The 18,756-nt window shown below is 44.3% G+C and overlaps 1 protein-coding gene across 2 annotated transcripts in view; it reads right to left on the reverse strand.

The window, feature by feature from the left end:
• scfd2 (sec1 family domain containing 2) overlaps window positions 1–18,730 on the reverse strand; it is a 78,017-nt gene extending 59,287 nt beyond the window's left edge. The window contains exons 1-5 of one of the 2 annotated variants that reach the window (XM_029430044.1): window positions 18,360–18,730; window positions 17,765–18,197; window positions 17,510–17,678; window positions 9,355–9,482; window positions 4,063–4,238 (exon numbers count right to left, since the gene is read on the reverse strand). In XM_029430044.1, the coding sequence (XP_029285904.1) occupies window positions 4,063–4,238; window positions 9,355–9,482; window positions 17,510–17,678; window positions 17,765–18,197; window positions 18,360–18,575 (1,122 nt within the window). In that variant the 5' untranslated portion in view covers window positions 18,576–18,730. Of the gene's footprint in view, window positions 1–4,062; window positions 4,239–9,354; window positions 9,483–17,509; window positions 17,679–17,764 lie in introns of both variants that reach the window. The other variant, XM_029430043.1, reaches the window with a different exon arrangement.
• Window positions 18,731–18,756: the final 26 nt, after the last annotated feature.

Raw genomic sequence — 18,756 nt, forward strand, 5'->3', positions numbered from 1 at the left:
AGATACAGGGTAAGCATGACATATTTAGAGGAAAGCGTGGTTTGGCGAAAAGGGATGAACAGAAGACGGTAGGATCGAGGCAGAGAGGCCACTTTGTCAAGAGGCAGACAGGAGTTGATCCTGAACCTCCTGTGGCTTATTCTGTGAAAGGATCTGTATTGCTCCAGGGTTGAGGGGGCTTCAGAGAGGATACACTGGGGCTGTATGAGGGGAGAATGTGGTACTGAAAGTGGATGGATGGGGAGACGGTCAGTCCAGGTCAGTCCAGATGTGAGGCTGTTAAACAGTGGGAACTGGAGAAGGTCAGTGTTGGACATCTAAAGGGCAGTGCCCTGGAGTCATTCACACCCCTTTGTTACAATCTCCAGCAAAACACAGTAAGCACCCCCCACACACCACCCCCCTGTGTGGGCAGCAGAGACACAGCAGAGATGGAGAATAAGGGGAATGTCTGGGATGTGGGGACAGGCTCCATACCCTGGGGAAAGGCCAATTACGGGCTTAAAGCTCCCTGTCTGTCTGTGGCATGCAGCTCAGATAAGATGAAAGTTACTTCGGACCAATATCAACATTTTTCCTACTGTCACCATAAGAAATGATACAATCCAGATGTAACATATATCATAAGTATTCTGTGGATTGGCGTGCCTTCTTACAGAAAATGACAGGTTTTATTGTCAAGATACTACAAACTTGCAGGTTTGAGCATCTACAGGTCAATGTATGTCCAGGAGGGGTCAAGGGATTGAGGTCAAGGGTTAGGGTTAGGTACATGGCCAGCACACACTGACAATGTACTGGGGTGGATAATGGCCGCACAGGTCACCAGGATCCAACCTGGTCATATACCTACTCACTCACTACAACAGACATGGACACACAAAGCAACATAGCAACAATCTGAAGAAGATTGGTTACCGGGTTTGAATCCGTACCAGGCCCCATTGCTGCTGTCCCCCTGTCTCTCTACCGCTGTGCTATCCAGCCTTAAAACAATATTTAAATAATAAAAGATTATTACGGACCGATATGTTGTCATCCGACCTCAAACATCTAGTATCTGTCTGGCTTTAATATTGACACCCAGATAATTAAATCCAAACCATCCTGGTTAGTAATTTGGATACGAGCCGTCTCAGTCTTGGTTACTAAGTAACAAGGGGCCCTCTACAGACGTCTAATTTGATGCCATGTTAAACTACTTTTTATATATATATATATATATATATATATATATATATATATATATATATATATATATATTCTGGTAGATGCTATTTTCAGAATGACTCATTTGGAATTTTATCTTGTGTGAAGTTAAATAATGAGGGCAAATTAACAATTTTCATTCTTTATAAATGGCATTTTTCAACTTGAATTTTGGTTTGGGTTCATAGCTTGTTTAAACTTACAGTTTTTCAGACTAAAACACAAACACGCAGCAGAGACAGAGATAAGGACCAGGCAGGGAGTTTGAGTGACTCATGGGAGAACGGGACATATGGCTGCGCCGTGACCAGTAATAACTCGGAGCTTGAATGTTTGCAGAGGCCTGCCCTGGTAATCCCAGCAGAGTAAAGCAACAGGCCGGGGTGAGAGAGGTTAGCTCCTCTCTACTGCACTGCTGTCATCACTACCAAGTTCAGTGATGTGACAGACTAATGAACAGCACACTGCGCAGCACACCCAAAGACAATACTAGCCTTAAAAAGTCATTATAAAACATGCAGCTGTAACTTGTCCCAAGTCAGCTCTCTCTGGGAGGGATGTACAGTAGCAGTGTACATGTTTAGTTTGGTGAGGTAGAGGCTCTGGCTGGGCCGCTGATGGGAAGGTAGCGTGCCTGTGATGTTCTGGGAAGTGGTGAAAGAGTGAGTCTGTTGAGTTTTGCCTTGGCTGCACACGTCTAGCGTACACATTCTGTAACTGCGGGCTGGAGTTGACCCAAGCCTGCTCAATCTGACCCATTCAGACCAAAACCCAGTAACATGCCAGACAACCAGGGCAGCAGGGAGGGGTAAAGTGCAAGCAGGGTGGCAGTGCCAACAAAGAAGATATCTGGCCATCTCACACACGTATAAATGCTACATTAAAGAGGTAATACATCCAGCGGTCTCTGAAATGTCAGTATAAACAGCATGTATGAAACCACTTTTAAATCACAGTCAACCTTCATAACCACAGCTGTGGCCCTTCTCATTAACCTCCCGGCTACAAGACCCTCACAGGTATATTGCCTTTCAAGCAGAGGCCACCATTAAAACATCTGCAAAAGCGCAGTTTATTTCCACAGAGCAACATATTTAAGGATTACCTCATGAGCAAAAAAAGTTGTCCATGTCACAAAGTAGCTATTACACAGTATTATTAAATATTATACAGACTGATTGGAAAGGCATAAAATAGGCTAGGCCCTGAACTCAATGGCCTTTTGCCTCGGCTAATGCCCACTCCAAGGCCCCAGTGCACCACAGAGGAGTTGACCTGAATGAACTCACACTGTCCACCAGCGGCGGAGCGTCCAGCTCTGCCCAGTCGTGTCCACAGGAGCCCTCACACACTCAGGCAGAGCAAACACGGCCCAACCGCCAGGCAGAGCTGAAAGGCATTTCATCCCGCCATTTTGCAATGTAATTAACTTCTCAAGGTCCATGTTGAGCCAAAGCAAAAACCTCACATGGAAATTAAATAAACAGAGGGGGCACAGAGGACACACAACTCATTTCCCTTAATACCTCAATAAAACTAAGGCTCGTTTTGATTGCAAACACCAACTCTTGCGTCGCGCTCAAGGCTCGATTGTGAGATTTGATTCTTGAAGAATGTAATTTTAAACCCACGCCAGGTGCTATGCATACTCTCCTGATGCTAAATACAACAACAGTCTGTTATTAACATAGTCATCGTCAGTTTAACGAGACCCGGTTCCACCTGAGGATACAGTCACCTAAAAACCCGGTAGTTATGAGACTGAAGCTACAAAAGAGTGGTGAGAACGTTGTACTTTGAATTACCCAGGTATAGAAGATAACCACGGGGGGAGTTGATCAAAACAGGGTCAAGAAGTAAATGGATACAGGGACTATAAGCCTTAAAGTCTTCTTCCTTTACTCAATAAACCAGCGATGGCCCCAGCTGAGGACCAAGGTTTATGAGGTTGTTTTGAAATTCCAATTTGGCAAGGGGCACTGCTGCAAGCTTGTTTTATTTTGCCGTGATTTAGTTTAATAAGTTCCTAAATACTCTGCTGTCCTACTGCTTGCTTTACAGCTTCAGGAATATAAAGCAACTCAATGAAAATGGCAAGGTAAGAGAAGGATGAAAATGGCTTTAGTATTTATTAGCTCACAGAGCAGAGTATGGCGCCATTCAGCTCAGTTCTCTTTGTCAGAAATGTCCTAAAATATCAGTTGATCACGGCTAAAGAGCTGATGTGATGACTGGCTGGTCTGGCTTTTGATTTATTCTTTCACTCTCCCCTCTATCTCTCCATCAGACTTACCCTCTGACCTTTCCACAGTCAAACACACGTGTACATCCGCCTCTGTCCGCCCCCGTAAACCAGACATTTTCCTCCCCTGAACTAAAAAGCCTCAAAGCAACAAGATGGAAAATTGGCCGGTTTTGTTTTTGTTTTTGTTTTCGCTGTGTTTACTCGATCCGAATGTTTACCCTACAAACACAACTGACCTTGTTTATGAGGGAGAGGAATCTGCGTTTTTTCCTGTCTCTGTCAGTTTAACACAACATTCTGTCCACCGTCTAGCAAACCACAAGCACCCACTTACCTGCTGAGGGTTGGTAATAAAATATTTACCCGAAGGGGAAGATGTGAAAGGATAATTACCAGCGAATGTGCTGCTTTTCTACTTCATTCTGTCGGCGGAACGTTGGTTTGGGATAGAATTCAAAAACTTGTGTTTTAAGTTACTTGATCCACATTCCTTAATATTAAAAAACAGAATTGCTTGCATCTGCGGGGGCTATCCCATTTTGAGACTTAACGCTTTTCATTGCCTGTAATGCATATGGATAATAGTTTTGTGTAAGATGAGTACGGACCTGCAGCAGCAGTCTCTCGAAGGCCAGGCAGGCATCCCAGCGGAGCAGGCTGGGGTGGCGGAGTGTCTGGGCTGTAGCCAGGCCCAGCTGGAGCACCCCGCAGTGACTCTCTAGCGCCCCCCAACTACTCCGGAACAGCTGTATGTAGGAGCACAGCTGCTCGGGGGTCACACGGCCTGAGAGGATGGAAGAAGATGTTATTATGGAGCCGTCACAATTATCAAACAATAACAGACAACGTACATCACACGGCATATAAAATCCCACAACTGTACAACTGGCTGGTGGTCTCTTCGTTACACATTATTCCTCCTGATGGGAAGAGCAGAGTGTGGAAACAGAACAAATAGACAACCTTTTCCCCAAGCATAACAACCTTTTTAATAACCATCATACACTCAGCTTAGGGTAGAGGGGAATGACTGATACCAAGACAGACCATAATATTATCATTATAATGAGCAAACACTCCACAGGCTGGGAGAAAGAGAGAGCCGTGCCAGAAGGGAAGCAACATTCTCTATATGTGCAAGCTTCAGGTGGAGAGCTGCTGTCAGTCTTCAGTGAGAGCTTTTAATGAGTCACACTCTCTGACATCACTGAGTAGGTCTACTTTAAGCAGAGGTGCGGGAACTCTGATAAGAGCCCCTGAGAGCACTCTTGTGTGTGACTAACATGGGTGAATCAGAGGTTTTCTCGGTACATTCATAGAGGCAGCAGAGAGAGAGACTGGACTCCTCGCACAGTTTAGGACCTTCTTGCCTCTCTGCCACCCCTCCCACGAAGATTCACAGAAAGAGAGGGAGAGAGAGAGAGAGAGAGGGAAGAGCGATGTAGAGGGTGTAAGGGCTAGCCGTCGGGGTGTACAGGGTGGCCTGGAGGTACGAGGGGCTGCGTTAGGGGCTGGGATAGAGAGGGGGCACACATTAACTCCCCATAAAGCCTACTTCTTCATGTTGATGTTCTGAACCAGCACCAGATGTGGGAGTATTTCCTGTTGGACTACATGGCCAATGTTTTCTTTAGCGGGGCCAAACACATGACTAGAAGAGAAACAGACAGGCAAGAATAAAGAAAAATGGAGCAGAAATATCTAGAATAGTCCAACAACACGTGAAAAAAAAGCTAGATGACAAAATCTTTGTATGTGAATATTTTCTGAAATAAATGTGGAGAGAATCATCCAGGGAAGCTTGTAACAAATACACCAATTTTCAGAGCAGTAAGTAGTAAACCTCCCCGAAAAATAGGTTTCTACACGTACGTACTTTACAAGCTGAAGTGAAGTGTGTTGTGTCGCACTTACTGTATGGGCAACACAGAGCAAGTGTCTACATGAGGGAATTGGCTTTCTTGGCAAAATAAAAAAGTATTTTTGAAGAGAAGAGGGATACTCAAAACCACCTGAAAGGCTCTATTGTGAACATATCCAGCCATAAAATCAAAATCGGTATAACAAAAGGTTCTCTAAACTTCATGTGCCAACCATAATTCAGCACAGAACCAGGAAATATGTCCAAAGCCAGGGCCAAGCATAATTTCAAGAATGGCACGCTGTAGGATTTATAGCTCGGGTAGATCATATGAGAGTATGAGTGAGACAATTTAAAGACATTGTAAAAAAAGAAAGACAGAAAAAAAGAATTTAAGACAAGAAAGCCACACGAAAGTCTGCTCTCCATTAAACAATCAAACAGCCCTGCTGAGCCTTATCTCTTATCTATGTCACTAAACTTACCTCAAAGTTTAGTGTGTGATTCCTCGGGCATCTTGTTGCCAGATGCAAAATGAATCTCAGGGAGATGATCTGTCAGCTGAGCTGCGGTTTCAAACTAGGGTGTTTCTGCAGGAATAGCAGTACTGGAAAGGCTCTCAGGTGTTCAGCCTCGAATAAATAAGACATGTAAGAAGACACTGTACTTGTGCCTTGAATTCATTTTGTTCATATCAGCTTTCTCATTTGACAAACATCAGTTTTTAAATGGGCAAATTATACATTGTATGCCAGTGCTTGTTTTTTTCCCCCCAGGTAATTTCAATGCATTGAAAGATACACCATCATTAAACACCGGCACGTTTGTACGTAACAGTGAAGGTTTAAACTGTGGTCAAGTGTCGTGTACTGTATATAACATGTTTCTAATATAGTAGAGCCATTTAGATAATGTGTGTTACTTGAATTATCAGCATGTCTGTTTTCGTTCACCAGCGCTGTATTCCCAAAGGTTTGCAGGTATATACATTACTGTGTCGCTATTTGGACATCACCTAAGATCACAGAAGGAACCTGAACCTTTTGGTAATTTGAATGTTCTTCTTGGAGCACTTATTGCAGGACCAGCCATAAAACAAAATCACATTTTCACTCAAATGCTATAAACAGTTTGAGCTCCTGGCCATTTTCAGCCTGATGTGCAGAAGTGGCTATTGAGGCTCGGCCACGATCAAAGTCCCGAACAATGCAAAAAAAGGGCAGGGGCCAACAATGATTGAGTCGTGTTACTGGAAGATGACTTGCATTCTAGGTGCTACAGGGTTACTCGGAGGCTAAGTGATGTCTGATGTCAGCTTGGAGCTGAGTGGTGGCGGGTTTTAGCAGCTGGACAGCCTCGTAAGTAATTCTACGTAGATGGGGATCACAGGAAGGCTGAGAGACTTTTATTTATGCACACTAAGATGAGAAAAGTCCTGGTGCTTTTTTATTTGTGGATTGCATGGTGGGGCCCCTTTCAAGACTCTACTGTACAGGAGAGGAGAGCAGAGGTACAGCTGCAACAGTGTATGTAACTCATTTGGGGATTGAAATATCAGTTGGGAAAAAAGGCATGTAGTGGTGACACAATTCAAAACCGTACTTTGTCTACAGTCACTGGATTATGTTTTGATGATGACAAATAAAATCTGATCTAATCGGGGTCCTGTTGTTGTATTCATACGGTTTTTGTACAATGAGAAATACTTGAATTCAGCAATGTGTGTGAGAGGTTCTGCAATAACATAAAACGTGGCATATTGTAACTGTTGTAAGAGCTTTTACATGATCCAACTAAAACACATTTGACAACGTGGTCATCGGTCTGTTGACCACTTACTGTAAATACTGTGGTTTTCCACTGAAAATAAATGTCCATGCGTTGTGATGTATGATGATATTTTCTTTCATTTTCCTGTACAAAAGTTCAGGTAAAACCTTTAACGCCCTGAAATATGCTGATTTTGTTCTGGAATTGGAACTAGATGAAGTGCAAAGCTGTTTTTTTTTTGTGCCATTTAACAAAACCCATTGTGGTTGTCATTTGAATTCAGATTAAAATACGGGGGAGGGGGAATACTGTAAAACATGAATACATATCAGAAACTATTGTGGTATTACACTCTCCCAGATGTCACAGCTTGAAATGATGAATGCAATCAATTGTCTGCTCGAGTGTCGCTCATCTCTGCTGTTTAAAGAGCAGACTGTACCACAGGGAGAAAGGCCGTGTCAACACATCTCATTTACACTGCAGTATCAGTGCACACAATATATACACAAACCGTATAACCTTGTGACGCACAAATATGCATACACACACACATAAACACACAGGCAGATGAATAGATGAACTCACTTTATGAACGATGAAACCAAAGCTGTCTAACTAATTCCCTGCTAAGAGCAAAAACACCTAATATAAACACTGGACAAGCACATACTTAAGCACACGCACACACACACACACACACACACACACAAGGGGATTTCATCATCCTATTGTGCTATGAGAGACCTGACGGGTCATACTCAGGCTCTGAGAAATGGATTATTTTCTCTGTCTCTCTCAGGATGATCTTATCCTGACGAGATGAAAAGAAGCCAAGTTGAGTCCGTGTGCATGTGAAAATGCAGGCTCTGTAGTATCCTGATACAGTATTTTCTTCACTGATCTGCATAAACCCGCCAGACCGATAATGTGCCGGGGTGAGAGTGGAAAATTCTACTCTCCTGGAGAGTGAGTGGGCACTGAGAGAGCAGATAGGTATTAATGCTAAGCGTTTTGTGTTTCTGGGTTTAGCTCACTCTCATACGAGCGGAGCATGATGGATTGAGAATTTTGGCGGCGGTGCTGGTGTTGGGCGGGATGGGAACCGGGTGGGGGTGCGCTGGGAGCTCAGGGGGCTTCATTGAGTCTGGTCCTTTGCCAGTGGGGTATAAAGGTTCAGTGTGTGAGGAGTTTGACAGTGCCCCCTTCTCCACCCCCCCCCCCCCCCCCGCTTCTCTCTTATTCTCTCTCTCTCTCTCTCTCTCTCTCTCTCTCTCTCTCTCAGGAAAGACATTAAGTCAACAGACTGTCAGTCAGCAGGCGGCACCTTCTTCATACTTTCTTGCTTTTACTGTCACTCCGCGATCTCTTTGTTCCTTCTACTTCTGCAGCTCTATTACTTGTTGTCGTGCATTTGTATGAATTAATCCACAATGAAGCAGCCATCCAGATTTAGAAAGACTCATGTTTAGCACAAATGTGCGAAAGGAAACCACCATGTGTACGCAGATGCTTGGCAGAGTGTGTGGAGTGTGTTTGCATATGTGTGTGTGTGTGTGTGTGTGACCTCCAACATATTACAACCTGCTTGTTACGAGAGACCTTCTTTACCTCACAGATTATAGGCGCTGAGGGACCACACTGCCCCTCCCTTTTAACCCCCTCCGTTTCTGCCAGATGCTAACCTGCACATTAGCTCTGTATATGTGTGTGTGAGTGTCTTACATTCATTACCTATGTGAGTCAGAGGTGAACGTGCATGAGGGCACTGTATACTTGTGCATGTAATGACTTTATTTTTGCGTGCCAACACGTATTTTTAATCCCTCGCCTCAGCCCCCTTTGCTTCATTAACAAACAAACAACAAAAGTTTTCAAAAGCAGCATGTGTGCAAAGGAGCGTGTGTGTGTGTGTGTGTGTGTGTGTGTGTGTGTGTGTGCGCCAACATGTGGTTCAGATTTCCTCTGTGGCCACATGGGCAAATACACGGCAAGGCAGAAAAGTTGTATCTCAATAGGGGGCGCTATGGTGCTGCTCACACACACGCACACACACACACACACACACACACACACACACACACACACACACACACACACACACACACACACACACACACACACACACACACACACACACACACACACACGATGCTCTTACTGGATGTGGCTGCTTGTGTGTATTCATTGTCATTTCTGTATTTTGTGTTTTATTTAATGAAACAAGTTGTGTACTTTGTTTCCCCATCCGTGGCATTCAGTTTCTTACCCATGCTCATCTTGATTGGCAGCTTCTCCTTGCTGGCTGTTTCCACTAGTTGGCGATGGACCTCCATCACTGCCTCTTTATGTTTATTGGTCAGCATGGCCTCCCATAGAGTCTGCGCTGCAGGTGATCTGGTTGGAAAAAACGTCAAAACAACTCATTTAGTCATGAAGAGAGGGGGGGAAAAAAAGCACTGTAGTACAAAATGGACAGAGATTTTCAGCACTAACAAGCTGAGCAACTGTTGCTGCTCCTGCTGTTTGTTCAGAGCATGCAGGACTCAGAGTTGAAAAACAAAACAAAGGACAACATGGATGTGATTGAGTGCTCGTCTCAGTGATAGAGAGCCAGCTGGTCTGGGAGTGGTGACTCCCCTAAGGGACTCCTGGCAGGAAAAAGCTGAAATTAGCAGAGGGAACATGAGGAATGTTCTCAATCCACCTTAAACGTCTGTGTGCCAACATTCCTCTGGACCGATCACTGCTGTCCTTACATCAGTGGCAAGGCAACAGAGTCTGGAGACCAAGGCTCCTCTTGATACCATCTCAGTCCCTCGTCTCATTACCCGCTAGGTTATGAAACACACTGATCCACATCTCCATTGGGAGACTGAGGACAAGGCATGTGTGTAAGACTACTACAATCTGCCATGAGCAGTGGAAACAACTTCAAGTCTTTGCATGAAAGAAACAAAGAGTGTCGCTGAGGATAAGCTTACGAGAGAGTGGTCACTTTCTCTTATAAAACGGGTCCTGTATCTGAATTGGTCTCCTCTCAGATTTTTTACCCTGTTAATAAAAAAAGGCAATGACATTTTGTTGGCTGAATAAAAGGGCATCAAAAGCCGACATCTCTGTGTGTGCCTTTGACTGACGAGCAGACGTGATCCTCTACATGCTCTCAGGAGTGACCAGAAGTGAACAGAGAAAGAGACAAAGAGAGAAAAAGGGCTGAGGACAAAGCGGGAGGGTCGGGGGGAGCTCGTTGACAAATTCACTCTGTTTTTCTTTTCTTTCTTTTTTAACTTTCTTTCCTTCTCTCTCTCTCTCTCTTTTTCTCCTTTCTAACTGCCATGTGTTTAATATCAGATGAAATCTGTTCCAGACCTTGGGCTGCTAGATGGGGAGGAGTGGGGCTCACACTGGGACGCCCGCCATCTTCACACTAGAACCAGACACAAAGACCGGCAAAAACAACCCAGCCCAGGACAAGAGTCCAACGCAAAACCTGATGCAGTCAAACGTTTTGATTTGTGATTAAGATATGGATAAAGGCGTAGTGCATTGCAGCTATTGGTCAAGAGCTGTGACATGGTGTCAAGTCTGGAAAACACTTCTCTCATGCACTTGATGAAGAATTACAACTGTTGGATTACACGAATCGTGAAGTTCCACATACTTGTCATGGTTGAAATACCAATGGAGTGACTTGACCGGGCCATATGTGAGCAGCCATATGTGAGCAGCCATGTGTGTTTGAGAGTGTGCACACATGCATCTGTATATGTTTGCACACAACCCCCGTGCATCCGTGTGTGTTCTTGGAAGACGGCGGGCCTCAGTAGAGTGCAGTTAAAATATGGTTCTAATTTAACCCCCCCCCCCCCCCCCCACCAAAACCCCCCATGGGCCCACTCCCCTGATGCTTTCCCTGGGCCATTTGGCCAGACGAAGGCGGGGGTGCGAGCTGGACCTAAGGGTGAGGTTTATACTGGCAGGGTGTGAGACAGGCTCCATAACCAGCCAGGAACCTTGTTGAGTAACTACTCTACTATGGAAGAGGGGGGGGGGGGGGGTCGTTGGTCATCTGCAAGTGTTAAGTGTGGTTCTGTTTGTTGCAGAGGATGCTCGGATCTTGACTGAAGGGGGCAGTCTTGCTCTTGACTTGTGTACTCCAAAGTGAACGTCCTCTCTGGCTTACTTGGACAGGCTGAGTGTGTGTGTGTGTGTGTGTGTGTGTGTGTGTGGAGTAAGAGGCAGTTAAGCATCAACTACTGTAACCTAAAGAAAGATGTGTGTACTACGAGAGAGAATGAACACGTACGCTCATTAAAGTGATCCAATGCCTCAGACTGTGTCCGAGTCATTAATGAGTGCGGGGGTGAGGAGGGGGATAGTATTCCTGGAAGCGCATGATGCAGCAGAAAAGAATGGCTCTAACCATTCTGACTCAGGATTTCTTAAATGTACTCCCCATCCTGTGGCCCCTCTAACATTTGGTGGAACATGCACACACATTTCAGTGTTTATTTCCTTACTCTGACCCCACACTCACACACGAGCAATCATGTCCCGCAAAATTCAGCATTCATAACATGATTCAAAAGTTAGTCATACATATGATTGATGACAAAAAGGGTCAACTCACCCAAATAACAGAAAGCACATTTCCCCACTCCCCTCTAGTAGTGTTTAGCTTTATCATTGTAATTGACCACAGTTTGAGGTATGTGTGCGTCTTTCATGGAGAATAATTCCAATGTAGAAAGACGTCCCGGTGGAACCTGTGATGGGAATTCTTTGGAAGTAACCAGACTTGTTTTATTGTTTCTGTAAAAAAAAGGTACAAATGAAACAAAATTGAAGTAAATCTTATGGCAGAGGCAGAAAGATTTCCCAAAACTCTGCAAATTAAATCAAAACTGTCTCCATGGCTAGATACCACTAGAGGTAAATGTGAAACAACACATCTGGTCTCCTATAGCTTCGTAGTTCTATACATAGCGTATTACTTGGACAGCTGAGAAATGGCTTACAACTGACCAAAGCTCATAAATACTTGACACCACTTGTTGGTGTTTCTCAGCATCTGTACAAAAAGTAAAAATCAACAACCTACAGTAATGCAATTAAAGTCTCAGAAACCCAGTGCGGATGATTCAGATAATGTATGTGTGTGTGTGTACTGACAAACAGGTCAACATGGAACAGATTCTGCCTAATAGGATTGTGCAAGGTCAGCTGCAATCCCTCACGGAGTTAATTTATGAAGTGTGTTTAATGGGGCAAAACACACTGTCGGTTTCCTGTAAACATCCTCATGTACATGCGAGGGAGAGGGAGAGGGAGAGAGGGAGAAAGAGGTGGACCATAACCAGACCTGGCCTTGAGTGTCTGCGTGTCCTGGCAAGAGGGACAAATGACCCAGCGGATTTAGAAGGAGAGAAAAAGGGCAAGGGGAGTTCTGCAGGAAGTGAGGAGAGGAGGGGAGACACACACACTAAAGATTAAAACACACCAACACTGAAGAACGGGGAGCTCTCATTGGTCCATTCCCATTCAGTGACGACCGCGTATATTAAAGAGTAGTAAAATACATTGTTAACAACCTTTTATACTTCTTGTTACCAACGACGCTAATTACATCTCTGCGTCTACAGTGAAAACATGGAAAAACTCCAATTAACCGATGCAAACATGCAGAAAATATGGTGGTGGCTACATTTGTAAAATGTGCACGCAAAATAATAGTGAATCATTCCAAAAATGACAGTAAAAAAATTGAAATGTTTTTGCAGTGGAGAGAGAGAGTGGTAAAATGTGGGAGATGAGAAATGAAAAGAGCCATACAGGGGGTAACGCGGGAGTCTCTTCCTCCCCTAGTTTACCATTTCAAATGAAAGCCAACAGTAGGGGCTCTTTGAAGGAGTGGGACTGGAGGGTGTAAAGTGACATATTTGGGGGTGTTTTATCATCTTACTGAATAAATGCATACATTCTTTCCCAAAGAGGAAGTGTGTTCTGCAGTGAATATCAAATGACAGTAAAGGAGACGGCATACAAGACAGAATACGTTATGTTATCTCAGTCTTGATGGGAACACGGAGTACAAGTTGTTCAGGTGAAAGTAATCTATTTGATTGATGTACTGTGAGTTTCAGGATGAGACACCTTCTACAAATCGGGGGGAGAAAACAGAAGAGCAGCGGAAGAAACAGAAACACAACATCTGAAATGGGCCAGGGGACATGTCAGCTCACTGAATCCTGAGATAGGGCTAAATCCCTGCATCTCCTATAAATAACTACCGAAACAAATCGACAGATATGAACTCTTTTTAAAAACTTTTTTTTATCTCTGTTCAAGTTATCATTGACCTTTAGGGTAGTCTTGATAAAAATCAGTGTGATAAATGATTAGATGAAAGCAACTAAACTGTGTTGCTTTTGCATTTGGCTAAGAGGGAGAATTGGTTCTCTTCTTTGAAATGCTTCTCACTTTAGTTTGGAAAAGCTGCCGTTTCCATCAAGTGCAAACTTTTATTCTAGTGCAAAAAAGAAATGCAGCACTTCCCATGTGACACACAGTATGTGTGTGTGTGCGTGTGTGTGTGTGTGTGTGTGTGTGGAGAAAGGCGATTAATTTTCCACAGACTAACATTAATCATCAGCCGCAGGTTAAACCGTGGTGAGAGTGAAACATTGACAGCAGTTACTGTAAGAATGATGTTTTCTACGATGCAAAGTAAGGAGCCGAGTGTTTGCCCAGAATCAATATTCTGTTTAACCGTGTTCCTGTTCAAACAAACATTTTTAATCCTTTAAACATACTCAACAGGTAGGCCTGTAGGGGACCTCATATACTGTAAGTGATGTGGAGTAAAGTTGTTTTTCGGACTATAAATCACTTAAAAGACTTAACTTCAAGTATAAGTAAGTAAGTATAACATTGCAAAACAATATATACCCTACAAGGAACCACCATACAATGAATATGGACAGTTTTATTTATTCTTGGTGAGGTAAAAACAGGGTTCCAGTCCTCAGTTGTCTGTCATTTGCTCTCTCCTCTCCACACTCCACTATCGCTGCTGTTTTCGTTACTTCTACCCGAACAGCCTGAACTCACAGAAGCATACATGGCTTTTTATTCATGCTCATATTTCCCAGCTGGGACAGAAATAGGTGTTTTTACTCCTTCCTGGTGGTACGCATGCATGATCTGCAGGGCAGAATTGAGGACATGGCAGCCTCGCCGTGTTTTCTCATGGCAGGGTGCGGTCGGTTACTCTGCCTGGCTCAAGCTCAATAGCTCCTGAGGCAGACCCAGAGCACCTTGGCCACCCGTACTCAGTTCTGCCCACAGGCACACACTCCAACCACAGGATCAAGGTCGAAGGCGGCCAGATGACGGGGGTGCAGGGTTCAGTCTGAGACTGAAGGAAACTTGGTGCCCTTTGCCAATGGGGTTCATATGTCCTCATCAGGATCACAAGAGCCGTGCAGCCAAGCACAGCAAATTACAGACTGGGCTGGAAGGTACCTGACCACAAACATACATACACACAGGCACACAAAACAACACTTCCACTGCCACTTTCACTCAACATCCTTCTATATACAGCAAACTGTTCATCCTGGCACTATTTAATGGCTGAAAAAGGAATGCCATAGCACAAGAATGGAGTAACAAAATACCAGCGCAGGCTAAATGTCTCTCTGGCATGATTACTAGAACCACAGAGTGAAAGTCAGGTTGTAGGATAAGGAAAATTCACGGCAGGTTATGAAAGACAATACAACAGTAATTGCAAAGTAAGTGTGGGGTCTTACCAGGAGAGCTAGAATCAACAACCACCCACAGAATGTTTAAGACACAGAAATCTATAAAAACATCCTGGAATTACCGAGGGAAAAATCATACATAAAAAGGTCCAAATTAGGTCCGCACCTAATATTTAAAAGGCTTGAGTTGGTCTACACAACAAAACCAATCAAAACACACAGTGGTCTGAGCTAAAAATAGCTCAACAAATCCTAGGTGTATAAACATCCAGTAGGAGAGAACTTATTATATAGACAATGGAACCGCACAGAGCCAGTAGGGTCTGGCGATTTGCACAGTTCATATCATGCAAAGAAAACAATCCATTTTAGAAATGTGTGCTTTTGTAGAATTAGGAGAGATTAATGCTTAAGAGCAGTACACCTCTAAAAACATGCATTTGCAGAGCCCTGTGTTGAACATATTAGAGAGATTGACATACAGTCTGCCTGTGGTGAGCTTTGCCATGAAAGGCAGTTAAATAAAGTGGGAACTCTAAGTTTCTTTCTTGCAGTGCCTAGGCAGCTCTTCAATCTCCTAAACATCTGCGATAAGGCTAAACTGGGCCATCTGCTCAGAGACAGCACTGAGGCAATAATGCTCCTGCTGATCCGACTAGCCCCGATCAGGCACATACTCCACTCAGACACAACCCCCCTGTCGCATTACTTATCACTTTTAGATACACTTCTTTGTCTCTCGGTTTGTGTCTCCGAGTCTCTGCTAGAAGGCGTGTACACTATCTGAGCTGGTCGTCCAAATGTTGCGAGATAAGGCGTTTGGCTGAGACTCGTATTCTGTGGGAAGATCTGAAACAATAATTGCCGCCAACATTACCTCAACCTCTGCACAGGCGCCAATCCCAACCTCTTATCCATCACCATAAACCTCAAGGATAGGCCGACAATGTCAGAGGGTAAAGCTCGTTGCTGCGGCCTTTAGCATGCATGAAACATTTCACCCATCTATGGAGACAACACGGCTGTGCTTGTGCAACCGAGACATTCAAAACAACTGCAGCGACTTGAGACTTGCGTTTGTGGGAGTAGTGTAGGGATCTGGTTGACGTGCCCTGGGGTCGGTGCAACCTGCCCGTGCTGTGCTCGCATATTATCTGCTGCAGTCCACACTGTCTAAATAGCACTGACTAGAAAGATCTAAGACTGCTTCCATTACAGCAGAGCCTCCCACCTAGCTCAGAACAGTCCCTCGCTGCATTCGCTGTACGTGTAAGACGTGTAAGCCTGTTCAAGAACTCAACTCAGCCAGACATACTGCATGACAGCTCCAGCCACAAAACTCTTCTTCTAAGTCAAAGTATTTTCTTCCTGCAACCACATGAAAGGGGCAAAGCGGGAGTGGAACACATGATGTAGGACTAATCCCTGCCATGTACAACAGCCCCACCGCAGGCGCCGAACACGTGCATCTGCACAGCCAAGACTAGAGGCAAGCTTCACTGAACCACTGGCACCTAAAACTGATCATGTGCCACTCAACTCACTCAGTGGGGGGTGGCTCTAGCTGGTGAGTGTGTGTTTGTGAAAATGTGTGTTTGGCCAGGTGGGAAAAGTATGTAAACATGTATATTGTGGTTGTGTCAGTGGTAGGGATGGGTTCCAATGGCCAGTTCCATTTTGGATCACGTTTCAAGTTGGTAAAATGCTATTCATCATCATTCTACCTAAAAGTATTTGATGAGGGATTTGAAACTTGATTCATACTCGTTGACATGTGTGTGGGGGGGAGGGGATGACATGACAGCTCCCCAAAAAAGTGAAGCCAAAACATCTCGATCGCCCCAGGTGGCTGGATGGAGTATAGGTCACAGATCCCGCCTCCTCCATGTAAGTGGATGGGACATGGTACAAACTAAAAACACACATTTCCCCAAAGATGGTTTCCCTAATTTTAGATAGTTCTTATCCCGGTGATGTATGTTCAAGTTTCTATTATTTCTGATAAGTATGGTTTTAATTAATTATGGGGGGTGCAAACGTCATGATTGACAGCTGCTTTGAGTGAAGAAGGTTGCAGAGCCGAAGGTTTGGGAATTATTTGGGAATTCGGAGGAGATGTAACATTAACTTTCCATAAACGTCACAAGTCTGTGTAATAAAATGTGTCAATTTTATCATAATTGGATTTTAGAGATGGGAAGTTGTTGTGTTTTCCTAGTCAAAACAGTGCTAATGTAGCAGATTGGTGGCTCGCGCTTACAAGCTGTGTCCGTGCTCCGTCCGTGATTGGCTAGGGCAGGTGTGTGGGCGGGACCTTTTCAACCCAGTTCTTCTTGATTACTTACTTACTTAGATTTTCTATCTTTTTTCTGTTCTTTACTTCCCTTGTCTTATTGTGTTACAGTATTTTCCTCCTTCATAGATGATCATATTTTCTTGATCTTTCAAATAAAATCTTTTAAAAAATGCTTCAAATCAACGCTGAAGAGAGATGTGATGAATGATCACTACCAATAATAGTCTTTTCAATCAACGTTTAAGTAGGTGACAATAACAGCTGTGTGTATTTACAGTAGAGTACAACACCAATAAACAAAAAAATGGCTATTACTATCAACAAACTATGTTCTAAACTACCATCAGAGAGACACTCACTGGGTCTGTGCGAGACATCCGGGGGCCAGGGTGGTCTGGGAGTGAGGGGTTCGCTGCAGACTTGTGAGCTCCAGCATGTCCACCTGTACGTCTGTCACATGACCGTGTAAAGGGTTGAGCACACTCAGAATCTTTTCCACCAGGTTGTCGCCATGGTGACCAACAGCTCCTGAGAACCAAACAGTTAGTGACATATCAACATCAATATATTCATACTCGATACTGGTCACGGTAAACTCTTTTTGCAGTTTTCACCTGTGATATCCATTGTTCGGTCCACAAAAATGATGGATGCTTTATTTGGTGCCGTCTTCCTTCTGTTTTTTGCTTGTGGGTGATTGGCCAGTTCCCCTGCTATGATGCGGCTCATGGGACCTACAGCAAAACTCTCTACCTTGGTGGCTGTAGCTTCAAACACTGAATTTAAAGCTGAAGCCAAGGATTTGATTTCCAACTGCAGTTCAACAGGGAGAGCGTGCATGTCTACGTCAACCAAGCTTCCAAATCTCTTCTTCTCTGGACGTTTTGCATTTATTGACTCCAGATCAGGTGAGAGCAGGGGAAACAGGTGTGCAAACATCGGTGTGAGGAGTAGCTGCTGGGACACTGGGGCGAAGACCACTGGCACGTGCATGACTTCAGCCGTGTAGTTCATGTTTCCCATCCACTCGCACAGCTTTTCTTCAAACTGCGAAAACACAGGGCTCGCTTCCATTTCTGTGGTGACATTATTGGCGAGTAGGTGCACAGAATGAGCAACAGTGGTGACGACAATACAGTACTGGAAGTGACTGAGGGATATGATGTCTTTAATGATGTCGACCGTTGTGCCCTTTAACAAAGTGCTCACCACAAACACGGCTTTCGGTTCATTCACACCGCAGGCTTCGAAGCTAGAAAACTCCTTTAAATTTCTGGCTCCAGCCTCCAGTAAGACGGCAGCACCTCCGCACCAGTGAAGAGTCTCTGCACACTTGTCATCCATAAAAACAACAGCTTTCTTTACCTTCGACAGCACCTTCTCCCACGTCTTGACCGGGAAGTGCGTAAAGTCCTCCGTCGTCATTTTTTTGCCAATTATCAGTGTTAGCTAAAATGCGACGAATTCAAATACGCATCAGAAATGTCATCTGAAGTAGCTACCAACAACAAAACAAACACACGAGTCTCTTGATGGTGACGTGGCATCGCGCGTCGCAGCATGAATACGTCACTCAAGCTCTGACTCGTTGCTATGGCAATAACAA

This window comes from Cottoperca gobio, chromosome 4, assembly GCF_900634415.1.
Source record: "Cottoperca gobio chromosome 4, fCotGob3.1, whole genome shotgun sequence".
In the NCBI taxonomy this organism is placed as follows: Eukaryota; Metazoa; Chordata; class Actinopteri; order Perciformes; family Bovichtidae; genus Cottoperca; species Cottoperca gobio.